The sequence below is a fragment of the Mchenga conophoros genome, linkage group LG13, assembly GCF_057382185.1.
Source record: "Mchenga conophoros isolate Kocher_MC1m ecotype Shallow Benthic linkage group LG13, M_conophoros_male_GT1.1, whole genome shotgun sequence".
NCBI lineage: Eukaryota > Metazoa > Chordata > Actinopteri > Cichliformes > Cichlidae > Mchenga > Mchenga conophoros.
The window spans coordinates 8,783,089-8,810,610 of record NC_140538.1 but is presented as its reverse complement, the minus strand read 5'-3'; the positions used below and the strand labels follow the sequence as shown (position 1 = coordinate 8,810,610).

General features: G+C 40.2%; 3 protein-coding genes across 12 annotated transcripts in view; 2 read left to right on the top strand and 1 right to left on the bottom strand.

The window, feature by feature from the left end:
- Positions 1 to 11,806, bottom strand: part of kcnq5a (potassium voltage-gated channel, KQT-like subfamily, member 5a) — a 115,649-nt gene extending 103,843 nt beyond the window's left edge. For all 6 annotated transcript variants that reach the window (XM_085296274.1, XM_085296275.1, XM_085296277.1 and 3 more), the window contains exon 1: positions 11,156 to 11,806. In XM_085296274.1, the coding sequence (XP_085152400.1) occupies positions 11,156 to 11,496 (341 nt within the window). In that variant the 5' untranslated portion in view covers positions 11,497 to 11,806. The remainder of the gene's footprint in view (positions 1 to 11,155) is intronic.
- A 3,485-nt stretch (positions 11,807 to 15,291) lies between these two features.
- Positions 15,292 to 23,296, top strand: cnrip1b (cannabinoid receptor interacting protein 1b). Of its 5 annotated transcripts, XR_014894798.1 has the most exons (4): positions 15,294 to 15,850; positions 17,202 to 17,346; positions 19,833 to 20,036; positions 21,841 to 21,899. XR_014894798.1 is itself a non-coding variant. In XM_085296272.1 (3 exons), the coding sequence occupies exons 1-3, from the start codon at positions 15,672 to 15,674 to the stop codon at positions 19,941 to 19,943; spliced, it is 423 nt and encodes a 140-aa protein (XP_085152398.1). In that variant the 5' UTR covers positions 15,292 to 15,671; the 3' UTR covers positions 19,944 to 21,899. The 5 variants fall into 5 exon arrangements, 4 of the variants coding, with proteins under 4 accessions (XP_085152398.1, XP_085152397.1, XP_085152396.1 ...); XM_085296272.1 differs by having other exon boundaries at positions 15,292 to 15,850; positions 17,202 to 17,334; positions 19,833 to 21,899; XM_085296271.1 differs by having other exon boundaries at positions 19,833 to 21,899.
- A 1,368-nt stretch (positions 23,297 to 24,664) lies between these two features.
- The window catches only part of ppp3r1a (protein phosphatase 3, regulatory subunit B, alpha a), a 30,861-nt gene continuing 28,003 nt past the window's right edge, over positions 24,665 to 27,522 (top strand). Inside the window, exon 1 of the mRNA XM_085296267.1 lies at positions 24,665 to 24,931. Coding sequence (XP_085152393.1) covers positions 24,929 to 24,931 — 3 coding nt within the window. The 5' untranslated portion in view covers positions 24,665 to 24,928. The remainder of the gene's footprint in view (positions 24,932 to 27,522) is intronic.

Here is a 27,522-nt window from a genome sequence, read left to right as displayed (position 1 = left end):
AGGGAAACTTACCAATATGGGTGAGCTAATACTGTTCTGTCTGAATCAGTGTGTCACCACTGAAAAATGTGTATGACTACACTGATAAATTATTCACAGTATGTGTTGGCTTGAGCTGGCTCTTATGTTTTTGCCACAATATACTTTATGTGTATATATGATCATAAAAAGTGCACAGACAAGACTGAACTGCCTGACATACGCAGAAAACCTACTGAAATATTCACACATTGGCCCTCATGGCTATACTCCTATGCACAACTCATAATTCTTGTTTTGACTTTCAGGGGCACAAAGAAAGGAGTCACTGAGGGGAAAAGCATTGAGCCCCCTGTGTGTGAAGGGGAAAAGTGAATAGTACATGTGTGAAGGGACCCTCACTCAAGCAGAACCTGTCTGACAAAGTGAAGTAGACTAAAAGATTTCAAAAAACAGAACATTATGGCACAATCTAAAGAAACTGTTGTAAAACAAAGTAATTGACATCTATCTATGGAAAGGGTTACAGAGCCAGCAAACCACAGTGAGAGCCTCTACCTATTAATGTAGAAAGCTTTGAACAGTGGTGAACCTTCCCAGGTGGAGACCAGCATAGCAAAACTACTCCAAGAGTGCATCAACGACTTATTCAGGAAGTCACAAAAGAACCCAGAACAGCATGTACAGGGAGTGCAGAATTATTAGGCAAATGAGTATTTTGTCCACATCATCCTCTTCATGCATGTTGTCTTACTCCAAGCTGTATAGGCTCGAAAGCCTACTACCAATTAAGCATATTAGGTGATGTGCAACTCTGTAATGAGAAGGGGTGTGGTCTAATGACATCAACACCCTATATCAGGTGTGCATAATTATTAGGCAACTTCCTTTCCTTTGGCAAAATGGGTCAAAAGAAGGACTTGACAGGCTCAGAAAAGTCAAAAAATAGTGAGATATCTTGCAGAGGGATGCAGCAGTCTCAAAATTGCAAAGCTTCTAAAGCGTGATCATCGAACAATCAAGCGTTTCATTCAAAATAGTCAACAGGGTCGCAAGAAGCGTGTGGAAAAACCAAGGCGCAAAATAACTGCCCATGAACTGAGAAAAGTCAAGCGTGCAGCTGCCAAGATGCCACTTGCCACCAGTTTGGCCATATTTCAGAGCTGCAACATCACTGGAGTGCCCAAAAGCACAAGGTGTGCAATACTCAGAGACATGGCCAAGGTAAGAAAGGCTGAAAGACGACCACCACTGAACAAGACACACAAGCTGAAACGTCAAGACTGGGCCAAGAAATATCTCAAGACTGGTTTTTCTAAGGTTTTATGGACTGATGAAATGAGAGTGAGTCTTGATGGGCCAGATGGATGGGCCCGTGGCTGGATTGGTAAAGGGCAGAGAGCTCCAGTCCAACTCAGACGCCAGCAAGGTGGAGGTGGAGTACTGGTTTGGGCTGGTATCATCAAAGATGAGCTTGTGGGGCCTTTTCGGGTTGAGGATGGAGTCAAGTTCAACTCCCAGTCCTACTGCCAGTTTCTGGAAGACACCTTCTTCAAGCAGTGGTACAGGAAGAGGTCTGCATCCTTCAAGAAAAACATGATGTTCATGCAGGACAATGCTCCATCACACGCGTCCAAGTACTCCACAGCGTGGCTGGCAAGAAAGGGTATAAAAGAAGAAAAACTAATGACATGGCCACCTTGTTCACCTGATCTGAACCCCATTGAGAACCTGTGGTCCATCATCAAATGTGAGATTTACAAGGAGGGAAAACAGTACACCTCTCTGAACAGTGTCTGGGAGGCTGTGGTTGCTGCTGCATGCAATGTTGATGGTGAACAGATCAAAACACTGACAGAATCCATGGATGGCAGGCTTTTGAGTGTCCTTGCAAAGAAAGGTGGCTATATTGGTCGCTGATTTGTTTTTGTTTTGTTTTTGAATGTCAGAAATGTATATTTGTGAATGTGGAGATGTTATATTGGTGTCACTGATTTGTTTTTTGTTAAGTTGCCTAATAATTATGCACAGTAATAGTCACCTGCACACACAGATATCCCCCTAAAATAGCTAAAACTAAAAACAAACTAAAAACGACTTCCAAAAAAATTCAGCTTTGATATTAATGAGTTTTTTGGGTTCATTGAGAACATGGTTGTTGTTCAATAATAAAATTATTCCTCAAAAATACAACTTGCCTAATAATTCTGCACTCCCTGTAAAGAACTGCAGGCCTCACTTGTCTCAGTTAAGGTCAGTGTTCACGATTCAACAATGTGAAGGACACTGGGTAAAAGGCGGAAACCAGTGTTGACCAAAAAGAACACAAAGGCTTGTTTCACATTTGCCAAGACTTTCAGGAATATGTTCTGTGGATGGTTTGTGTCCCATTACATATAAAACTAACACAGCACTTATTATTTTTAAAGTCACACCCACAGTCAAAAGGGTGGCGCAACCAACTGATAGATGTAGAGGGCACTTACTTTTTCACATAGTGCCGGTTAGGTTTGGATAACTTTAAATCATAATTGGAAAACTGCATTTTGTATTTGCTCTTCGTCTAATGTATATATATTTTGATGATGTGAAACATGCAATGGTGACTAAAAACTAAGAAATAAGAAAGGGAAAAACTAAACTTTAAACTTTCTAGACCACCAAAAGATAGGGATGCAGATTCATATTACAATCATATATTAAAACAATAATTTCTGCAAATACACTTATAGGTGTCCTTGCAGAAAGTTAAATTAGTAGATCAATACCATGTTTATGCATGTGCATATGGAGTTCAGTTTTCAGTTTTCAGTTTTATTTGTCATATGCAAGTTAGCACAGGGTCAACATTGCAATGAAATGTGTTTGACGAGCAGCAGTCACTCAGCAGCATGATACAGTAGGAGAAAATATAATAAAATAAAATAAAATAATAAAGAAAATAGAAAAATAGTAATAGTTCACGGCGGTCAATGACTTCCTAAATCTAATTATAATAACTTTATACAGAATGCATATTACATACTTTGCATACTAAATCATTCTAATGGCACAGGTGCATTTTTAGTGACGTAGGTGCATGTGTGCACATGAGCGTAACATGGATGATTGTGTATTTGTGAGAGTGCTTTTGAGCCATGTTCTCATTAAAAGAGTTGACAGGGTAATGTCCGAGTTGTGTGCGACAGGGGAATGAGGCTGGTGTAATGTGTGCCCAACTGAGGTGCACTCTGTGTGGGCAAGAGGACCAACAAGCTCAGCCTGTCTCCATCCATCAGCGCTGCAGTCTGCTCTGCAAAGTGGCACCTCCGCTGATGTACGAGAGGACTGCTGGATGACTAACGAGCAGACATACATTGATTTGGACACACACACACACACACACGCTCTCGCAAAAAGACTAACCGACACATAGTGCATTCCTACTCATATGGTCACACACATACACACTCTATTCTCCTCCTATTCACTCTGTTGCTTCTTTATATCCATGTCACACATATGAAACTCAGACATACAAGTATGCACTTTAAAAGAAATGCAATTTTTTTCTCACTCCAGGTCTTTCTCTCCCAACCTATTCAAAACACATACACACACCTGAAATACACACTTGCTGTCTGACCTGCTTGAATGTCACAGTATATTTATCACTGCAATCCCTTCTGATCTTCTTCTCACCAGTGAGCTCTGACTGATGTAGACGACTTGTTCCCTGATGACACTAACATCAAAGTCTGATTCATCAAATCTCTCCACTCTGGCACAGACTAATTAGCTCACTTCTTTCTTTTTTTTTTTAAACACATTTGCAAGCGTGATTAACACAGGAAGACTGAGGAGAATATGTGGTGGGTGTAAATAAACCGATGGTCATGGGAATCATTACATACTCTTTGCAGTCAGAAGACGTGAAATGCTCTGGGTTACAAGTGCAGTAAGAGTGTAAGAAAGTATGTGTTTATTTATAAAGTGTCTTTCACCGACGCCCGGTTACAAATCACTGTACACAAAATAGAGTCAAATAAATAAGTTAATTAAATGCCATAAAAGCAATACAAAAACAAGTTATCATGCAGAATAGTGGGCGTCGATGGGGAAAAAGGTTTTTTTTGATGATCCATTGTGTGTCAGGAGTGATTCTTCGCGTATTAATCATCAGTTTAAATAACAAACTATTCTCATTTCTCCCTACATTTTATTGCAACTCATTCCTGATGCATTGAGGTGGATCGAATATCAGCAGTTAGCTAGACTGTTAAATCTGGGGATTCAGGAATAGTACTGTCAGGTGCTATTTATCTATTATCTAACACATACGCTGTTAGAGGATTGTTGATTAAAAAGATGATAGGCATCTTATTATGAAATAATGAATACTGCAGTGCCTGTGAATCAAACTTTAAGATGGCTTGGAAACAGGTCTTTGTTGTAGCTGAGTGACATCACAACAACATAAAACTATAACGTGTTACTCTAACTGCTGACACACTGAATTTTATGCAACTAGATTTTATGATGCTGAATAAAAATTAAACTTTTCAAACAGATGTTATGAAGAGGAAGGAACCACTTATATGTGGACCACTATAGGTCCAACACTGACATATATCTCTAAGAAGCTTAAAGAGTTTCTTTTTTTTATCGAATTTGTTCATTTTGAGGGGAAATCAGTGTGTGGTATATAAGTAAATCTGTCTGTTATTTACTTACTTCAAAACTGACTGCACCAGATCGACACTCATCTCAAATGTCCGTATGATACACTTCCAAGTCGGATATTAGCAGGAGACAGTGAAGCATAGAAAAGCCAAAAGGGGAGAAAAAGTTTGTTACAGTGCATTAGTTACTTTAGAAAGCTTAGGATTTAATTGATAACCACATCACCGGGTGAAAAGGTGTCTTTTCTATGGCTCCATTTGGGCCTAACTCCTAAATATGTTCTTTGACTTAATTTTGGAGGAATAAAATTGTTCAAATAATTTGTAAATCTGTTGTTGACATGACCTTCACAAAGTTATTACTTCTTTGCTATCCATCTTTCACTGTGTTTGCAAATCTTGCATAAAGGCCAGTATCCAACTGTCTAGACAGGATGCTGGTGCTGTTTCTTTTTCACTCTTTGAAATCACACTTCACAGCCAGATGTTACCTTTCTTTTACAACACACTGAGTCGACAAAAAACTGCCTATATGTGTTTTCATGCATAAAAAACAAAACTTAAATCCCTCCCACATCACCACTTCCTTTATGTGATAACAGTTGGTTTTTTGTTTGTTTGTTTGTTTGTTTGTTTGTTTGTTTGTTATCTTCTCTTGCCTCCTCTTCATTCCTCTTTTCATTGGGCCCTGAAAGACAGACAGCCAACTTGTGACCTGGACACACAATGTGTCTGTGATATGTTACATTACCCAGTGATGACCAAGTACCCGCTCACACACATACACCAAACATCTTTAATAGGGTAGCAACTCTGTATCTACTCATGCAAACACCGGATGGCATCCTGACAGTATTTATACAGTCACCCACATACGCACGTCCCTCCTTCTGTTCACCCTATCAAATAGATCCTTTTGCATCTTCCAGCATTTTCCACTGGGTGCTGGCCAACCACCTCCTTCCTACCTGGAAGCAAGAGGGAACCTAAACACAGAGACCCTTTTATATGCTCAGGTGTCTCAAATGTCACCATGATCTCAGGAGACAAAGAGCAGCCTCTTCGGGATTCCTTTTAAGTTCTTCAAATCTGAGCGCAATTTTTTTTTTGATCAGTGCACCTGCAGTTTCATGAGTGAGAAAATACCCTCTGAGTACAATAACTGTTTGAGATTACATATATTATATAAAATTCATGTTTGATGATTATTGTATTAAAGATTCTAAAGGACTTTTCCAATACAAAAATCTTTAAGGTCTAACCACAATGTACTTCTAAAGGAGGATTACAAAGACTAAGACAAATGGTAAATGGTAAATGGCCTGCATTTGTATAGCGCTTTTCTAGTCCCTAAGGACCCCAAAGCGCTTCACACTACATTCAGTCATTCACCCATTCACACACACATTCACACACTGGCGATGGCAAGCTACGTTGTAGCCACAGCTGCCCTGGGGCGCACTGACAGAGGCGAGGCTGCCGGACACTGGCGCCACCGGGCCCTCTGACCACCACCAGTAGGCAAACATGGGGTTAGTATCTTGCCCAAGGATATTTGGCATGCAGCCAGGAGGCAGCCTGGGATCGAACCACCGACCTTCTGATTAGTGGCTGACCTGCTCTGCCACTTGAGCTACAGCCACCCCAAAGACAAGTGTTGAATTCTTCTTAATTTCTACAGAGGAACAATATTCCACAATATATGCATGTTGAACACTAAGTTACTAGATATTTATTATTTTATAAGTAATTATTTTTTTAGCATCATAAATAGCCAGCAACTACAATTCCTCTGTCCAGCCTTGGGTTGCATAATAAGACATTGTGTTGAATCAGTAACTACACTGGTATTTCTTTTGCATCTGCTACACTCCACTCACTGCCTATGTGCTGACAACCAAACTTGGACATGGTAGGTCTGAGTAGGCAGTGCACTGATACCACAAGGGGAAAAAAACAGAAATCAACATGAGATGATTAAGAAGTCATCCAAAAAAAGTCAGTGATAAGTAGAAAATCTTTCTGTCTTTTTGTTATGCCTGGATGGGTTCTCTCTGCATAATATGGCTTACTCTAACAGTCCAAAGGCATATTTGCTACATTAAATGGTGGCAGACAAATTAACTGTAGGTCTGAAAGGCATGTCTGCCTTCACTACATCCACACAACCTCCTCGGAAGTCTTCCTCTTTTTCTCCTGTCTGGCAGCTCCATATTCAACAACCTTTGTCAAATATATCCACTACACCTCCTCTTCACATGTCCAAACTGTCTCTACACCACCTTGCTAACTTTGTCTCCAGACTGCTCAACTTGAGCTGTCCCTCTGATACACTCATCCTGGTGAGTCCCAATGTAAATCTTACAACCTTCGACTCTGCCACTTCCAGCTCCACCTCATGTCGTTCTGTTTGTGCCACCGTCTCCAAAACATATATTATAGCAGGTCTCACTGCCATCTTGTAAACTTTCCTTTTCACTCTCGCCGCTATAATTCTGTCATGGTTTAACACAAGTAGGTAGCCAAAAATGCTGAGATATGTACTAACCTTCTGCAGATAACATTAAAAGTTAATTTACAAACCACACACACAAAACAGAAACCTAAAACTGCAAGGTTTATGATGGATGGATGGATGGATGGATGGATGGATGGATGGAAGGAAGGAAGGAAGGAAGGAAGGAAGGAAGGAAGGAAGGAAGGAAGGAAGGAAGGAAGGAACAGAAATTGCACCGCCTTGCAGCAACAGCTTCCTCCAGCTGGACAATGTACTCCACTGTGTATCAAAAACATCCCAGAAACTGATCGCAAACATGACAAAGACCCCACGGATGGTTTTGACTTCCAAATTCCCCACATCCAAAGGTGATCAAACATCCCCAAGTCCAAGCCATGTAATCGCTACACCCTACCCAGTGCCTATAGGATATGTCTGCAAATGGTGGGGTGTCTCATGCTGCCTCAAGAAAAGATCAAGCTTTTTTGGCGACACAGGAGAAACAATAATATTAAAGTCAGGTTTACATTGGTAGACCAATGTATATCACATACAACATTTAATGATTTTTTTTTGTCCATTATAGTAAATATTACATTGCATTAAAAGTGTCCCAGTTCCAGTTAAAGTCAACAGTTAACGCATAAGCGACTCAGTACAAGCCAGTCTGGTTGAAAGATAAAGTGGGACAGAGGTTGGTCATTAGAGAAGGTGTCCATCCACCTGGCAAATCATCAGGCGATGTTGACATTTTACCTGTCAGCAGACCAAAATGACCCTGGAATCAATTGCTGTTGCACTCACACCATGTGTGACTCATTCAATCTCACACAAACTCTGAAGCGTTTCTGCAACTCGTTTTCAGACACGAAAACAAAAACATGGATGCTTGTATCATCTTAAACTCACACAAGAAAAATTAATAAATAGATCTGAAAAAAATAGGTAAGACATTACTTTCATACACACTAAAACACGTGCACAGGAAGGAATCATCTTTTGAGTATAGAACACAAATGCAGACTGTGGCTGGAACCCATTTTAGCAAATGTGATTAGCCCAACACACGCCATCTCATTAAGAAATTGAATCTTAATGCCAGCAGTGTTTCAGTGTGGGAGCATTATTTGGAAAGAAATAAGCCCAGATGCTTATCAGTGTCTTGATATCTGCAGCCCATCAGCAGATATCAGGAGCACATCAGGGATTCCTAAGGAGTGTAGTATACATACTTATAATTCAAATACCTACACACACCATTCAGCTGTTTTCCTACGCATCTGTACGGTGTGGATCTACACACACACACACACACACACACACATGCACACGCACACACAGCAGCATCTGTTTCAACATAAGTGCTTACTAATTAAACGATCAAAGGAACTTTTCTTTTATAAATCATGCGCTTTGTGCTGTTTGTGTGTTGGTTCATCACTTACCACGTGTGAATGTGTTTGTGAGTAACACATGTGTGAAGCCATGCGATTCTAAGTTTGTGAAGCCATACATCTACATCACACTGTGGACAAGTTGCAGCGAGATGCTGCATTTACACACTAGCTTTCATTTGTGGTCTAGATGGATCAAAACTATCCGCATTTGAAGAGTTTGCAATAGAAGAGGTGATTTGCTATATTCAATTAAAACCAGACTTCAAAATTTAACTTCAGTTACGCGTGAAGATTCATTAATTCAGATTTTTTTTTTTTAGATCAGTGACTTAAGTTTATGTATGTGTTGCTCAAAGGCTTCAAAGGTTTCTTGGGTAACAGAGCAACAAGTTAATGACCCCGGACAAACTACACATGAGAAGAGATCTAAAAACTGACTAACACCAGAAGTGGTGGCGGCAATTAGAGAATCTGACATTCAGATGGGCGTTGTACAGTAAGACACTTTTAAGATCACCGAACTCATGCACATTTCTACTCATTTTGTTGCTGTATTGCCTGATGCTGTTGTCTGTCTAGCTAAAATGTCTGTGTGCTTGCCTGCAGCTTTATATATATATATATATTTATATATATATATATATTTGTTTTTTTTAATCACCAATGCACAGACCCAGTGGGGGGTAAACTTAGGCCTGATAGACTGCTGCGCTTCCAATACACTAACGGAAACCGTGAAGAATAAGTGCAATTTTTTGTGGCTAGAAATTCAATTTGCACAAAAGTACTTCCATTATTTCAAAATCATCAGGCCTACCTCTAAATCAACGAAACGCTATTCTAATCAGGAACCATACATTTATTTTGACTCTTCACGACAAAAATTTGCAGTATTCTAATGCATCTACCTCTTTTTACACCTGCTTTTTTTTTACAATAAGTAAATTAAATCTGTAATTTAACCTACTTTTGCCCCTGTCTTTTGCTTTGTTAGGTTTCTGTTTTCTTTCTCCACCACTGGACATTAAAACACATGTTTTCTGACACGGAGGAGTATTTTTTTTCCAAAGCTCTCTTCATCTCACTTAAGCAAATTGTTTGAGGCTTTTAAATCATTTCATACGTGCAGCTGATCCAAAACTACTAAAGTGTGGGAGGCTGCAGTCGTGAGTAGATGTAACAACTTAACCCCTGCGACCTCAGCTGTCCTGCCTGTGCAAATAAAACGTCAGCATCCGGCTGTGGAGCCCCTCCTCTGACAGCTCCTCTTCCTTCTCTTCACACGGGACTTGACTGGCACAAGGAATGGATCCAGTGTTTTAATCTGTACCCATAACCATGCTGACACTGGTATGTGTGTGAACGAGTTGCATAGGTTTACTGCATAGCCTGTGTTTAACAGAGAGAATCAAAAGCCACCACAGCAGACAGTGAAATAAGAGCTACTTCCAGAAACCCTTGCTTAATCAGTGCACCAACACCACCTACACACTTCTACTGACAGGTGATCTGCACACCAAAAAGGGAAAAGCAGAGACGAATTTTTGAGGGTTGTCACTGTATATGAGTGCTCAAAAAGCTTTCTCTAAAAATATGACCACAACTGTTGGATGTGGATAATAGATACAGTTTACAGTACGTGTGTGTCATGTTGATAAACATCCTAGGATTCGTAAGAGCAATAGAACAACAAATTGTGATAGTTTAGCTAGATCTTGACAGCTATGAGCAAGAAAAGCTTTGCTTGAATGTTAGCAATAATCCATGGCTAATGGAAACTGCATGAAGAAAGAGGAAGCTGGATGCTATTTTTTTTTAATCAGAAATTTTGATCATGAAGCATTTTCACACCAGAAAAATAACCAAAAAGGAAGAAAAAACAAGCTGTGGTCAGTAGAGGACTGGTTTGAATTTAAGAACTGCAACATGTCAGCTTTAAAATTGTCCCTTCAGGGCTTTTCCCAGTGCCACTCTCTGTAGAAAGAAGTGATGAAAGAACCAAGATCATGCAAGGGAGCAGCAGTTATTACATTTTTCCATTTTCAGCTGACAGTCTGCTGATCATCTTAAAGAGCTCAAAAACTGCTGGAGCTACCAATAATGTCCTGGAGGATAGTAGCATTGCACTGTGTCTGCTTTTTCTGAACACTAGCACACATGCTTGTTATATTCTAACCTTTTCAGCTTTGTGTTCTTAGTCTTTTCTGCACACCTGGAGCAACAGGTGGTCACATTCAAAAAGTAACATATTCATTCCATTTAAATGTATCAACGACTGGCATAAGACCTTCAAGATAAATAAGGTTAAATCAAAAAGTGTTTACATGATTTTTTGACATGTTGGATGTTTAGAGGAAGATGCAAACATCTTCCATAGAGAAGAAGAAACCACAGAGAGTGATATATAAATGTATCATGACCCAAACTGATCATTATCATCAGCAGAAAAATCAATACAAATTTTGATATCTTGTGTGTTCACTTTTATCCCTGCCTAACAAAATATTTTACTGATTCAGCTTTCAGAGGTGGGGAACTCCTATTCAATCGGAAAGCATAAACATGAGATTCTAAACGACTTGTAGTGTTTAGTTCTGTGCTGCACAAGCATAAGTACTCACACAAAAGCGTGGTAAACAAAAGCCCATTCCCTCGGTCTTTCCAAAACGTTGTAGAGGTAATTCTGGAGCCGCCGGTAGCGTGCGTTTCTGCGGTTGCTCTGCGCGCTGTAGGTCAGCGGCTTCCCCAGCAGACTCAGGCGGGCGCCCTGTTTCCTCTCCGCTCCCACCGCACCTGCCGCGGCTGGAGACAGGAGACCGTCCCCGACACCCACAACGTTATTCATAGTCTGCCGTCCGCACTCCACATCTTTTAGTGGGTAGTCCTGCCCCCGACGTCCAGTCGAGGTCTTTAGCCAGATCCCGCTGCCGCCGCTTTCGTCGCCGGTATGACTTCGCGGCATGGCATAACTAGCGCAAGCGTGGAGTGCGCTGGGAGACCGGCAGGCATTCACGTGTGGCCAAGTGCTTTTGGGCCAGAGGGTGTGTGGCTACTTTGACTTTCACTACACACTAAGTACAACAAAGCAGTGGATGAAGAGTTAAATAACTAATCTATTGGCTGAACAGTTTCACGGTCTGTCTTGGACACTTTGGCCATCTGCGCGAAGCTGAAGAAGAGTTGGGTTATGAAGGTGTGGATCCATCGATACATTTGACGGGGGGGAGGGTTCTCCCACACTCTCTTTGTTACTCAACTCACTCTCACGCCGGTTTGGCTCTTTCTGGCAAAGTGTGTGAAGCCTGCCGGTGCTCTGCTAGTCATGGTGCTCTTTTACGCATCAGACGGGAAGGGCGCAGCACCACCCGCGCCACGAGATTATTAGATGTCGTAAATCTGGACTTGAACGATAGCAGATTTTCAATCTGGGTGATAAATGTTAACCGAAGAAACGTCAAGAGAGATATATATGCACCGATGACGCAGATTTTACGCAGGTGATGAAACTGCCCAATAACCCCCCAAAGAGTGATCACTGTGCTTGGTTTATGTAAGAAAATGCATCAAATAGCAAAATAAAGATACCTTATCTACAGCTAATAACATAATTTCTTTGAAACGCTTCTACAAAGAAAGAAAGTCCCTCTGGGGGTAAGACTTTCAGAGGAAGTTAACTATGAAGTAGTAGCCTGTAAAGGGAAATACTAAAGAGTGTACAAGGATTAACCTACACACATATGCCTAAATAAAACTTGAATGACTGCTTACACTTAAAGGAGAATGAACAGCACATTAACATTATTACATACTAGGAGAAACAGAGTTTACAGTAAACAGAACTGGACTCAGCAGCTGTAGACAAGATGGTCCGCTCGGTCCAAAACTATTTCCGCCCAAAACAGAATATGCTTTGCTGGTAACAGCTGCGTCACGCTCTTCCCTACTGACCGATCACGTGACCCGTGGAGAACTACTGCCTTATTTTCCACCTTTACTGGATACATCCAGTTAAATGTACACGATGTGTTCTCGAAAAAAAAACATGAATTAGGCTTGAATTTAAGAGCTGTAATTAATTATTTATTTAATTGCTTGCTTGCCATAATAACTTAAACAACTCCACTTCGGTAGCCCTGAAGCTGAATGGTTTTTTACTCTAAACCTTCTATCTGATCACTTTTCACTAACTTCTTTTGTATTTAATTACAACTAAGTATTTTCAGGCCCAACTTAACAGCTTTTGTATTAGTAATAGTTGTAGAAGTGATGGCCATCAGTTTCCACCACGTTAGCTAGAAAAACAATACAGTTATTATTCGCGTACATGGCTTGTTCCAGTTCCAATCCAAGCCTGACCTCTAGTGGTCAATCATAGGACGTACGGGGGTTACCCACTTCATGGCCTGCGCCACAGCGTCTATCTAGACCAGGGGTAGGCAACTCCAGGCCTCGAGTGCCGGTGTCCTGGAGGTTTTAGATGTGTCCATTATCCATCACAGCTTATTTAAAGGGCTAAATGACTCCTCAGCATTTCTTGAAGTTCTCCAGAGGCCTGGTAATGAACTAATCATTTAATTCAGGTGTGTTAACCCAGCGTGCGATCTAAAACCTGCAGGACACCGGCACTCGAGGCCTGGAATTGCCTACCCCTGATCTAGACGTTCTTGAATTTTCTCATGAATATTTCCATTTTATCGTGGTTTTGACTTTTGATTGATTTGATTGAGCATACATGAAGACATTTTCTTTCTTTCTTTCTCTCTGGTTTATCCCTATCAGTTAAAGTGTTTTATTCATATTTATTTTTTGATATAAATCATGGCTGGAGGAATGATTTAAAAAGAGGAAAATGTAATTTCATGTTCAATTTTTTTATGAATATACACTACAGGTCAAACGTTTTAGAACACCTAAATTTTTCCAGTTATTTATTGCAATTCCAGTCGTAAAAACCCATGAATGGATAGCTTGAAATGGTACAAAGGTAAGTGGTGAACTGGCAAAGGTTAAAAAAAGGGTAAGTTTACCCAAAAGTGAAAAATAATGTACATTTTCAGAATTATACAAAAAAGGCCTTTTTCGGGGGACACATAATGGGTTAACAATTTAAAGCTGTTCTGCAGCAATAGACGTTGATCAAGCCTTAAAAGCTGGTCTACTAATTCCTACAGGTGTTCCAACTTTTCTGGATTACTTACAAGCGCCTCTGTCTGCATAAAAGCAGTGTTGGAACATACTGTGGTACCATAGCCTCGTGAGCATCAGCTGAACAGTATTGTACTGCAGAAAGTTGTGTGTTGCTACCAAAATGGCGAGAAAAAGACAATCAACAATGGAAGAGAGACAAAACATCATAACATTTAAAAATGTAGGTCAGTCCTACAGAGAAATTGCAAAGAATCTCAAGGCGTCAGTGAGTACAGTTTCCTTCACCATCAAAAGGCACTCAGAAAATGGGGCAAACTCTGACAGGAAGAGGTCTGGCAGACCCAAAGCCACAACTGAATCAGGGGACAAGTTTCTAGGAGTTAACAGCTTGCGTGATAGGGGGCTCAACAGCTTCAAGCATAGCTTAATAGTGGTCGTAATAAGCAAGTCTCAGTTTTAACTACAGAGAAGACTTCGAGCTGCAGGTTTGACAGGATGAGTTGCAGCAAGAAAGCCATTCCTAAGATGCCAGAATAAGACAAAGAGGCTTGTCTGGGCCATGAAAGACTGGAAGAAGGTATTATGGACTGATGAAACAAAATTTGAAATCTTCAGTTCATCACACAGGATCTTTGTACACCATTGAGTAGGCGACAGGATGGTTCCACAGTGTGTGGCATCAACTGTCAAACATGCAGGAGGAAGTGTGATGGTCTGGGGCTGTTTTATTGGATCCAGGGTCAATGACTTGTACAGCGTGAGAGGCACCCTGAACCAAAACAGCTACCACAGCATTCTGCAGCGGCATGCAACACTCTCTGGTCGGCCCCTAGTTGGTCAGGGGTTCATCCTACAGCAAGATAATGATCCACAACATAAGTCCAAGCTATGCCAGAAACTTACTTAGGAAAAAAGAACAAGACAGTAAGCTTGAAAGTATGGAGTGGCCAGCATAGTCTCTCCCATCGAGCTGGTCTTGGGACGAACTGGAAAGAAGAGTGAAAGCAAAGCAACCTACATGTGCCCCACATTTATGGTAATCTCTGCAACAGATATGAGAAGAGCTTTCGATTTTTATTGTAATGTGCCACCGGGGTGTTCAGCTGTTATATCTGCCAAAGGTGGCTACTTGAGTCAAAGGTTTAGAATAAAGTTTGGTTTCTAAATTGATTCCATGATTTCTTTTTTAACTCTTATTGCTTATTTGTACTATGCTTTCATTTCAGAGCTCAATGAGACATTAAACTGCATAATTTTCAATAAAAACCTGAAAAAATTGGGGTTTTCTAGTGTATATAGATAACACTTCTCTTTTCAATAAATAGATTCGAAACTACTGCCAGCTAGACTAATGCTGTTTACTGTACACTGACTAATTTCAGTCATTCGGCTCTGTGAACAGAATTTGAGACCAGGTTTGTTTCTTCGTGCATTTGGGGGTTAAAATTCAAACTGCTTCATTTTAAGGGTTTTTGTGACGATGTGTCACTTTCGACGCCTAACCCAAGGAGAGCTGTGCGCGGTGTTAAGAGTATTCAAGGATTAATCGGTCCTTTGAGGATCACTTTAAGTGCTCCGCTGTCTTAACTGGCACGACTTCAGGACCAAGGACAGCGAGACACAAATTTTACATTGGTCGATGACAACGTAGATATACATAGATATAAAGAGAGAGAATAGATGACCTATTATACTAGCAGCATTGGTTGTGTTGCAAGCAAACAGTGACGATAGGTGAGAGAGCGATCGAGAGGATGGTGGCTATAGTCGGTGATAGAGTGTGTATAGAGAGAGAGGGGGAGAGAGACAGTGCAACGGTTGGGATTAGGTTTATATTCTGGAGGTTGGACGGGATTACGCAGCGCAATTCCCCGTGCTGCGCGGTGCTCTCTGGGATTCACCACACGGCATTTCTCAGTTTCCACGAACTGATCGACGATCCCTCCCACACCCCGCGGTCCTCCTGAGATACACTAGCTATATGGAAACATGGCCAACGTTCCGCAGATCGTGAAAATTGGGATTTCACTGAAGATGCTTCCTAACAACACAGCCGTGTACTTCAAATCCGACGGGACCCGGTTCGGACAGACCCGAACCATCAAGCTTCTGACCGGGTCGAAGTACAAAATCGAGGTGGTTGTTAAACCAGGAGCGGTCGAGGCCACGTAGGTAGCCCATGTGGATTTTCCTGACCAGGTCATAACCCAACCAAACTGCTAGGAAACCTATTAATCCAGGGAGGCAAATATCACGTCCAGATCACCATATTCTAAATCTATATTCTATTTTTGGAAACGCAAAGATCATTTCATTTATCAAAGAGCGTCGCTGACATATTTTCAGGCATTCAGATAAACGTTATTGGAGGATGGCGATAAAAGCTCAGAAAGCCTTTCAAATAATGAAGATTTTTCCTTCTGTCTGATTTGCTATTTTTGATGATATTTTCCCTTTAAATAATTATTTCTATAGCGACCTGTGGGGTTGTATGACGTTGTTTTACGAATATTTTATTAATCCTCCCTGAATTTACTAAATATTGGGACTTCTTTGTCGTATTGTTTGTTTCTGATTTAATGTATTTCCCATTTAAAGCGAAATAGCCTGCACTACAGCACCACTGCTTTTCTGCTTCATCTGCACTGAGAGTAATTAGATACATGTCTTTGTTGTAACTGACCAAGGATAAGGCAGACGCACTGATACCACTGACTTTAGCAGATATGCTGAAGAGAAGGCAAGTGCAGATTTTAAACCTGCAGTCGATTACAACGATGTTCTGATGGTCTCTGTATTTTAGGCTTGATTTTGATTTTCAAGCCTAAAATACAGAGAGCCTAAAACAACACACCCCTTTTAACACATCCTCTTTTAAGTAGCTTTCAATAATAATAATAATAATAATAATAATAATAATAATAATAATAATAATAATAATAATAATAACTGAATTAGAAGCAAGCCTTGCTGGAGCGCTCAACGGGGTAAAGAGACTGTTTCCAAGTTCAACGTTCAAAAGTTGGATTTTACGTGGAGCACATAAAGGCAGCATAAACCCCAACTGGCTGCACGTCAAATCCCCCGCAGATTAGGACTCCAGTGTTTGGGCTTTGTGGCACCGCCCTCCTGGGATTTGCCTACAATTCATGATTATGTAATGTGAGTTGTCGTACTCGCATCTCCCAATAAGGATTAGCGTCGGATATTTAACTACCAGGATGTAAAAACATCACTGAAGGAGCACTCCAATATAAAACTAGGTCACACACGCAGTGATGCATAGGTGGTGTTGAACTGAATGTGGGGCAAGCCAGTGAAGCCCAGCTGTAGCCCTATTTCACCAACTGATTTGTCAACACAAGGCTCTCTCTCTCTCTCTCTCTCTCTCTCTCTCTTCCTCTTCCTCTGATTTTCTCTCTCCCTCCCTCTTTGTGTAAAACTATTTTCATTCATGCATTTCATACCTTTGCTGTTTTGTGATGATTCTATTTTTGCTGTGTGATCTGGTCAATGCAGGTCAATGAGCGTGGGTGGGGTGACCTTCCCCCTGGAGCAGCAGTCTAAAGACCCACAGTCTGTGGTCTATACTGGCCTGTACGAGACAGAAGGTGTGGCACATACCAAAAGTGGAGAGAGGCAACCAGTTCAGGTCAGCATACAGGTATGGATACACTGTGCACAGCACAGAGGTGGAAGAACTGTTCTCGTGTGTTTAGGAATTATGTTTTGATATGAGCTGGTAAAGAAACCTGATGAAGAGCTTCCCTGTTCCCAGTAAGCTCTTTAAAAAAAATTCTAATTCTTTAACGATGGTTTTATCATTCATGTATCTTCAATTTGGATTTTGGTTCTCTTGATTGACTTTTTATCAGTTTTGCAAGTCATGTTTACAGTTCCACTCATTTTAAGACGTTAAACATGGTAGTGTTTTGTGTTTTTCATTGTAGCAACCAAGGCCCTTTTTGGCTCCAGAAATAACCAGATCATCTATTTATTCTTAATCTGGATGCATTTAGACTACTTACCTGGTCTTCTTAATATATCTCTAGATCCTCCACCAGCTTTGTTGTGTCATATCTTACAATTACTTCAACATAATAATAACTGTGGCACACATTTTTACTGAAAATAGGAATAAATGGGATGGAGACAGATTAAAATCAAAACCTGCTGATAGAAAGATTTGGTCTTCACCAGCCCTTTAATCACCAAGTGATCTCATCTGTGTTCAGCCACTTCACCTCATCTATATCTGTGTTTCATAATGTTCTTATAATCCTGAGATTAATGTCAAGTGATGGTCTTACCATGCCTGTTTATGTTGTCATGGTTCTGGTTCTGGCAGTGTTTCTATGGTTACAGAGTATCTTGATAGCCTCATTTTTTTTATCCAAGGTTACCAGGTAGATGATGAATGTTTCGAGGGTGGAAATATAACCTATTTAGGGTTTCAACTCTGCTCTGTCTTCCAGTGAACAGTAAAAATATCAAGTATTGAATTTCCTGGAGCCCATGGTGATGTTTTATTCTTAATCAGCTTTGCGAAACCCAGAAATGTCTCTAATGTTCTAACACAGGTGGCTAAGAAATAAACCCAAAAAGGTTAACAGTGACTGCGGTCAGTTGTGTGTTAACAGAGTTTGTTAATACACTTGGATTAAGATTGGAACTTAACACTGAACTAATAGAAGTAATTCTGTCAAACTTTCTACTATGTTTTATGCAAATGAGGACCCAGATGAAGGACACATGAGGCAGGAATACACCAAAATCCCAGTTTAATGCTAAGCTGATTCAAACTCACAATAAGCCAAACGGAGAAATCAGGAATCCAAGAATACAGATGGACTGACAATTTACACAGGACATACATATTCATGTGTGTGTGGGTGTGTGGGTGTGCAGAGAGTAATTGAATAGACAAGACTAATTAAAGAAGGAAAGACAATCACAATGGAGGGAAAGCAACCTCATGATATACAGTGAGTCTCAGCTGGTATGTCCTTGATTCCTTTCCTTGCGTTCTCAAGTCTTAGGTCCTCTTATGCCTGAGGGAGAAACACGACATGTGAGGAGTTGAGGCATTTAATCAAAAAGAAACATTATGTTAAAGTGATTTTAATGATGTGTGGCACAGCTGCATCACCGGTCCATTGATTTGTGATAGCCTGATACAGTATTTTATGAGCGTAGGAGTACCTAAGACTACCTTTATATTTACACCTACATTTAAGCATATTCACAACTTATATATTATATATTTATATCATATCTCAGTATTTGTGTAATATTACTGTTGTGATCAGAAGGCTATATATATTCATCATGGTCATGAATGTCATGTTAATTTTGAACTTTTAATTACTTTTTCCAGGGTGGATTGATTGTAAAGCATATGTCTTTAATGACTTCAAAAAAACAACAATTAGATGCACAAGTTTAATCATCTCTGTCCTTTTCTCACTCCACATGCCACTGCCATTCTTGTTAATAGCCATCGATTACTGTAATTTACTTCTTTTCGGTCTTACTCTAAAATCCATCCACAAGCTCCAACGCATCCAGAACTCTGCTGCCCATATTATCACCAGGACCCCTTCTATCCATCACATCACTCTTGTCCTGCAGCAGCTTCATTGGCTCCTGGTCAAATATCGCATCAATTTCAAAATACTTTTGTATACGCTTAAGGCAATTCATCATCTCTCCCTTCCATATCTCTCTGATTTGGTTCAGATCACCATCCCATCTCGGTGTCTCAGATCTTCTTCTTCTCTTTCTCTCTCTGTCCCCTCTCCCCGTCTTGCCCATCTTTCCACCATGAGGAGCAGGGCTTTCAGTTGGTCTGCTCCTCGACTCTGGAATTCCCTACTTCCTGATTAAGGAAATATCACTTTCTTCTCTCTTTAAGTCTAGACTCAAAACTCACTTGTTCAAATTTGCTTATCCCACATAACCTTTCTACTCTGCTATTTTAAATTTGTTTTATGTGTTGTGCTGTGTACAGTGTCCTTAAGTGTTCTGAAAGGCGCTTTCAAATAAAATGTATTATTATTATTATTATAAGTTTGAATTTATTTATATTTTCTGTAATCCACACAGAGTCAAAAGTATATATGTAAATTCTTCTCTTGTGTCCTCTACCAGAGGCCTGGGAGCTTGAGGGTACTGCGCAGTATCTTAGCTGTTCCTTACTGCGCTCTTCTGGACAGAGATCTTGGATGTTGTTCCTGGGATCTGCTGGAGCCACTCACCTAGCTTGGGAGTCACTGCACCTAGTGCTCCGATTACCACTAGGACCACTGTTACCTTCACCCTCCACATCTTCTCGAGCTCTTCTCTGAGCCCTTGGTACTTCTCAAGTTTCTTGTGTTCCTTCTTCCTGATGTTGCTGTTATTCTGTATCGCTACACCTATCACTATGGCCATCTTCTTCTGCTTTCTGCTTGTCTACCACCACTATGTCTGGTTGGTTTGCCACCACCATTTTGTACGTCTGTATCTGGAAGTCCCACAAGATCTTAGCTCGGCCACTCTCCACCAAGATCTATCTCAATTTTGGTAGCCATAAACAAGATCCTGGCATTATTATGGCTGGATATTTGACCACTGTTTGTGACAGAGTTGGTAGAGTTCATTTAAACTGGTTTGTTTGCTGACATGGACTGAGCTTTGATGTGTGTTTCCAGTTATTGTCCTGCTGGAACACCCAACTCTGTCTAAGTTTCAACCATCTAGCTGTTGATTTGAGGCAAGGTTGAAGAATTTGGAAGCAGGTCTCCTCCTTCTTTATTCCATCAATTTTGTGCAATGTACCAGTAATAATGGCAGCAAACGGCCCCCAGATCATGATGTTACCACCACTGTGTTTGACGGTTGCTACAGTGTTCTTAGGTTTGAAATCCTCATCTTTATTCCTCAGAACATACCTCTTCTCACTGCGGCCAAAGTAGCTCAATCTTTATTTTGTCCTATCAAAAACTTTTTTCCAGAAGGCAATCCGCTTGTCCATATAGGCTGAAGGTGTTGGATTTTCAATTAAATTTCAAGGGGCAGGTCTGTACCCTCTCGCTCCACAGTGACATAAAACTTTTCACTGTGAACAGTGATGCTGGTTTTCCAGCAGTTTGCAGTTCATGGCAGGCTTGAGCCTTGGTAGTAGTTCCTGAACATCTCAGTCAACTTCCTCTCATCTCAGGGTGACAGTTTTGGGTATTGGCAAAGTAGTGACAAATCCAACTAAGTTTTAATATATAGAATTGTTTCAACAAGTGATCTTGGACTCTCAAATGGAATCGCAAATCTCAAGAAGACCTTCTTTCTTAGACTTCAGTGAGCTCCATGGACTATCCCATTGTTTTGAATATCCAGTGAGTGCTGTCAAACAAATAGTTTTTATGCTGGCAAATAAGAAGTTAATCGGCCTTAGCCTTTGCCAAGTTAAGACAGTTTAACTTAACAGGTTAAAGTGATAACTTAAAGAACCGTCAGCACCCCATGTATATATTTTATCACATGCACTGCCCACTCAGTCACAGCTTTTCATGCACCATGGATAAAAACACTTCCCTGAAGATTCACTTTGTATCTTTAATCGCAGCTTCTCCAGCATCCTCCGCTTTCCTTGCTCAAGTTCCATTTTAGAAAGTGTGACATCATTGAAGATGGTACATTTTTCTTTCAGCAAGCAGCACTACATAGATTTTTATGGCAATGAGAACACCTAATGCTAAGATTTTACATCAAAATACATTAATATATATTAATAAATTTAAAGTTTCTGGTTTTCTGGCAGTAAAATGAAATATAAATACATTATGAAATACTGTGTTATTTGTGTCTACATACATTTATATGTGTGACCCATCTGTTGAGTTCACACGCTGAGGCCTATGGGATGATCTGGTGTGTGTGTTTGGAAGTGTGTGTGTGTGTGTGTGTGTGCGTGTGCGTGTGCCTGTGTGTGCATCCATCTGTGCTGTCAGTATGCTCCCTTTTCACTGCATCTTCAAATGATTTTACACATGATGCAACAGGAGTCTGTGCCTTTATAGAGAGAGTACCCATGCATGTTCCAGTCTACCACACTGCATGTGCTCTACATCATTGTGTGCGCCAGTGTATGCACACAGTGGTACATCTGCTTCTGCTTCAGTTCACAGAGGCGGGAATGTTTGAAACGGTGTGGCAGGTGAAGTACTACAACTACAACAAGAGGGATCACTGCCAGTGGGGAAACAGCTTCAACAGCATTGAATACGAATGCAAACCCAACGACACGCGTACGCTCATGTGGGTCAACAAGGAGATGTTTGTGTGATGGTCTGAAAGATTTTTTAAATCATCTGCATGTTGTTTTGAAATGAAGACAATTCTGTGGTTTTACTCTGTTTTCTGTCTGTCTGCAATCTGCCAATATCGGAAAAACTAAAGGTATTTGAAGAGAAAATGCAGGATTTCCCTCCATTATGCCCTCAAGAATGTGTTCAGGCTCCTGCTAATTCATTTCTAATGGTTTGAAATATAAAATGCAGTGATGTTTCCAGTCTTTTCGCATTTATTGAGGCTAAAATTAAATGAAGTTTTATGAGGCAAATATTTTTTTTCACATGCAGTTTTTTTGTGACATCTGGTAAACCCCAAGTGTGACAAGAGTTACATGTATGTACATTGGTGTATGTGTGTGAGAGTGCCTGTGTGTTTAGTTACAGTATCTGTTTACATATGGTGCTTGTACAGACGTGCATGTACTTTGAAGCTACTGAACGTCTACAGAGAGTTTCATTTCAAAATCGAAACTTTCCACAAAAGGAAACACAGAGCATTCTAGTGTGGTTAAAGAAATTCTTCAGACATGCCTAAAAATGAATTACATCATTCTCTGTCTGATTTAACAAGTGCAGTAATTTATACAAGAATCAAAACAACTGTTTCTGTCACTGTAATATAAATTTAGAATTCAGTTCGGTTCAATTGAATTCAGCTTCATTTATGCTGTGCCAAGGCTGAAGGCTGTTCTTATTATCCAAACAGCTGTTTTGTTGGTGCTGTTGCCATTTTAAGTCATTATTGACTGCTTCTATGCAAACTTTGGTTAGTTGTTGTTACCCAAAATCATAACTGTCTTGTTTGATAAATGTTTTCAGCCCATATCATTTTGCAATGGATTGCACTTGTGAGTCTTGTGAGTCAGCAACCATGAAATTATCGAAACTTTGCTGTCACACTTCGAGTGATTTTTAAAATAGTCCCAATTTTGGAATGAAACCCTCAGGGTAGTGTTGTGGATCACTGTGTTTTATCATTTGTGTAATACAGTGTGGCAAATAGGAGTTTTGGATTTGGGTGAAGTTGTGCCCCTGTCTAGTGTATGTTTATTTGCTCTACCTCTAACAGTGGTCCTTGCCACGGATATTTGTGCATAAAGACAAATAATTTATTTGGAATATTTGGACCATTTTGTTCTATTTAATGTGGTAAATATATGATATTTTAAAAAATGTATTTTTGTACAGTGAGTGGACCATGTGAAATGTTTTTACGTTACTGTGTGTACTTTGTAGAAATGACAACTATTTTCAATTAAATACTTTACTTACCTATGCAAGAAATTGGTGTCAAATGTGATGTTAAAATTTTTCTGTGGTGAAGTTTATATTCAGTATTGTTCTGACCTTTTTTGTGATAGTGTTGACTGTTTACATTGTAGACATTAAAATGAAAAATCTTTTTGCGTGGCACACTCATTCTGTGCTATGTTTAAGATTAGGAATAAAACTTTGTTACGCAGCAATAAGCTTATGTTGCTGGTGGGGAGCGGGGGGGCTTTGCTTAATGGACGGAGCATTTCTTCTCCAATCTTCTCTTTTCACTTTCAGTGTGTTTTTCCCACTGTCACTAAGTGCTTCGTCATAGAAGTTTGTGTTATTATTGGTGTTTCTTTCTAAAACTGTAGGGTCTTTACCTTACAATATAATAGACCTTGAGGTGAATGTTGTCGTGAATTGGCGCTGTATACATTTTTAAAAAATGGAATGGAATTAGGAACAAACAAAGAATCCATGCACATCCTCCGAAAAAAGTATAGTACAGAAGAAAATGGCTGACACAAAGGAAACCATACTGCAGAATCACATTATGTGCATACTCGCACAAAACATATTGCTGTTGTTTGTGTCATGTTTATAGGTGATTTATTAAGGCGTTTGGGGATAAATACAAGGATAAGACAATCTAGAAACAAGCACATTGTCAAAAAGAAGAATTTTGCATAAACAACATGAAATCATAGACCCATTCTGTCTTGTATAAGTGGTTCAGACTATTGGTGGTGTAAATGTGAGGGGGTATTTTCTTGGGATACCTTGGGCTCCGTAGGACCACTAAGCCTTATTTAAACACCACACTCTACCTGAGTATTACTGCTGACCATGTCCATCCCTTTATGACTACAGTGTACCCATCTTTTGACATCTTGCTGCTTCCAGCATGATAATGTACCATGTCACAAAGGTAAAATCACCTCAGACTATTTTTTTTAATGTGAAATTAAGTTTGGTATGCTTATCTGGTCTTCACACTCACCAGCTCTCAATCCAGTATTGCACATTTGGCAAGTGGTGAAACAGCAGGTGCATATCAAGGAGATTCAGTAGGTGAATCTGCAGCAACTGTGTGAAGCTACCGTGTCAATATGGAACACAATCGCCGAGGAATAATTCAAGCACTTTAGGGCATTATAGCAAAAATGAACTCCATGTAAAACTTGGATATACTGAGGTTCAGGAGACGAAGGCTAGATTGGCCACTTCTTGTAGTACAGTCATGAAGCCAGTTGGGGGAGCACGTGCACAAACTTGTACTCGAAGCAGGAATACAAATAAATAAATAAATCGATAGACCCAGCAGTTCCCGGATGTACAGTACTGCTGCACCTCCCCCCCTTCGACTCTTCTCTCCTCCCCTCCGCCACCGCCTGCTTGTCAAACCGAACCTCCGCCTCCGCTTACTGTCCCCTCCCAGCGGGTCTCCCTCCCTTCAGCCACTGCAGTGAAAGCCTCGGTGAAGGAGAGAGAAACGGTTAAGAGATCCTGAACCTGGGTGTAAAGCCAGGACGAGAGCCGAGAGCACCTACAGCGTATTTTTCTTGTATTTCTCGCCACAGCTCGGCGGCCTGCTGACTTCTGCTGTTGTAACCTCCTTTTCCGTTCACATCGCTTGGATTTCATCATCCGACCTGCAAGATGGTAAGCAGCAACGACTCTTATTTTCAACCTCCGCCGACTGGTGAACACACCAGTGGACAGGCCTGTGCTTTAATGTGTCGAATATAGCTCAGTTTTGACAGGTTCTCGCTCGTAGCGAGCGTTCCGCTTTGAGTGAACGGTCGAAAAAACGTAGAGCTGTGGCGAGAAGGAAACGCTTTTCTCACCCACTTTTGGCTCCCTGTCGCGCTCTCTGTGCAATACCCCAGGGCTGACAGTAGCCTGCAGCTTGTGGCCCAGATATTTCTTATCCCTTCTCGACATAGCCTACACTCTTATTAGCAACTAGGCCTGTGCAAATGAGTTTTCGAAACAAAAATACACGCTTATTAAGCCTAGGCTGGCGACTATTTGTGGCACATTTCACACAGCAGACAGGAAAATGTAACGGCTGCTTATGTTAGGTCTTTGCTCCTACTATATCGCACTGCATTCAAATATATAACATCCATCTCGGTGTGTTTTCTAGATAGCATGGCGCTGTGTTGATGGTTGCAACATTGTTTCGTCTGAGCCACTAAACTGTGATAAGTGCAATAATCGGCCGAGGCTACATTTGTATCATTTCTACCTGTGGTTGTAGAGGAGGCTTCCATAGTAGGCCACAGGCTTGTTCCTGCAACACACACTTCATACGATTGTTTGGTGTACGTGTGTGCCTATACATCGAGGATACATCGAGGGATATATATATATATATATATATATATATATATATATATATATATATATATATATATATATATATATATATATGACTTGCTTCTAAAAACTGTAACCCAAATGCTTTTTACAGTAGGGTTGTTAAACATGTGGCCCGAGGACCAAAAGCAGCCAACTAGAGGGTCCAATTCCACCCACCGGATAGCTTTGCAAAGACATTAATTACTCTCTTTATTTCAATAAAATGCACTGCAGTTCTTGGTCTGGCGACGTGATGCCAGCATTACTACACAGGAGAAATCATGTATGCAAAATAGTGGAAGTATTTTTAGATATAGCCAAATTTTTACAATTGTAAATGCATAAAATGCTATTTTTTTTGTCTATTTACAAAAACTGGACATGTAAGAGTTTTGTGCCTATTTTAGATCCACTGTGATCTGTGAATTGTAATGTACATGTAATGACGGTTGGGCCTGCCAAATATAGTAAAATGGATGTGTTGAAATTCATTTGTTTTTACGTATTTATCTTAATTACACCTTCATTTTACAATTGATGGTTCATCGAATGTGAAAAAATGAACATTTGAAGAAGCTGCTTGTAGTTCTTTGCACTTATAAAAGAGAGGAGACATTTAAAGGGGTGTTTTTCATACAGGCTATTATGCAATAGTTTTACTGGTCTGGCCCACTTGAGATCAGATTGGGCCCATGAAAAAAAGTGAGTATGACACCTCTGCTTTACAGAGCAATTATAAACTTAAGAATGATTAAATTAATTCCTATTTTAATAAGAGAAGTAGTTAATTAGTAGTAGTAGTAGTACATAAGTAAATAAATTGTGTAAGCATAGGCTGATATAGGGAAAGAGGAGGCTAAGGGGGATGAAGGTGGGTCCTTCGATGGCTTTGAAAAATCCAGATTGGGGACAATAACTGAAAATGCTTCGTCGTCTTCAGGTTGAGGTAAGTACCAGGAATAAAGAGCAGTGATTGGTCATTAAATAGGCTGACCTTTGCATATTCAAGGCTAAGCCCCATATATAACCTCTAACCCAAATGTTGTCCCAAAAGCCTCATGTACACTACAGAATGACTGCAGACCGTATTTATTGACAGTTCACCCATGATATAAAATAAGCAGTATCAACCACATCAACACTAGCTATTGGTCTTATTTATAATCTGTCTAGGGAGGGAGAAATTCCTGTTTTCTTGTTGCCTGGAAAAGGAAAAATTAAAATATTAATTCTTAATTGGGTTATACTAACAACATGCTAACATGTTAGTTCATGCTAACACTTATGACATCTAAAAAGTAAACGGTTATTAGAAACAGTGTTAACATTTTCTTTATCTTTTTCTTCTATAAAATGTTAACCAAAGTCAGATAGTTTGTCATGACTTGGCTATTATTAGACCTTTTTTTCCCCCCTTCTTTAATCTGTGTTATGCATATTGACTTAGAAAATTCAATCTTGGGAAGGCTATTGTGTAAATACATTCCCATTTGCCACTGCATTGCTACTTGACGTAGTATGTACTCACCAGGTGCATATTCTTCCTGATAATCAAGATTAGAGAAGCAAAACCTCACTTCTGTATATTCTAGCTGATGTAAAATCACCAATTCTACAATCTCTTTTCACTAAGGCGGTATGAGGGTTGGTCCGGAGCCAGTGCTTAATCTCGAAGCAATTTGTCACATAATGACAGCAGGATCTCGCCATTAGAACTTTGTCAAGGCGGTATCAACACTTTTGCAGCTTTACAACTGAGAACTACTCGTGTCAAACACTAGAGGTGGGATTATTGTGACCAAGTAAAACTTTGTGACCATGTTGATGCCAGTGTCTAATGTAATTTAAAAAAGAGGGAAAAAAGCAGAGATTTGGTATGACTGTGAATT

What these genes read in the sequence shown, in the direction of transcription:
- cnrip1b (XM_085296269.1), top strand. Translation starts at nt 15,672, where the DNA reads ATGGCCAACGTTCCGCAGATCGTGAAAATTGGGATTTCACTGAAGATG. An exon ending in CCAGGAGCGGTCGAGGCCAC is followed by an intron (nt 15,851 to 17,201) that starts GTAGGTAGCCCA and finishes TGGTCAATGCAG; the next exon opens with GTCAATGAGCGTGGGTGGGG. An exon ending in CAGTTCAGGTCAGCATACAG is followed by an intron (nt 17,347 to 21,840) that starts GTATGGATACAC and finishes CTTCTGCTTCAG; the next exon opens with TTCACAGAGGCGGGAATGTT.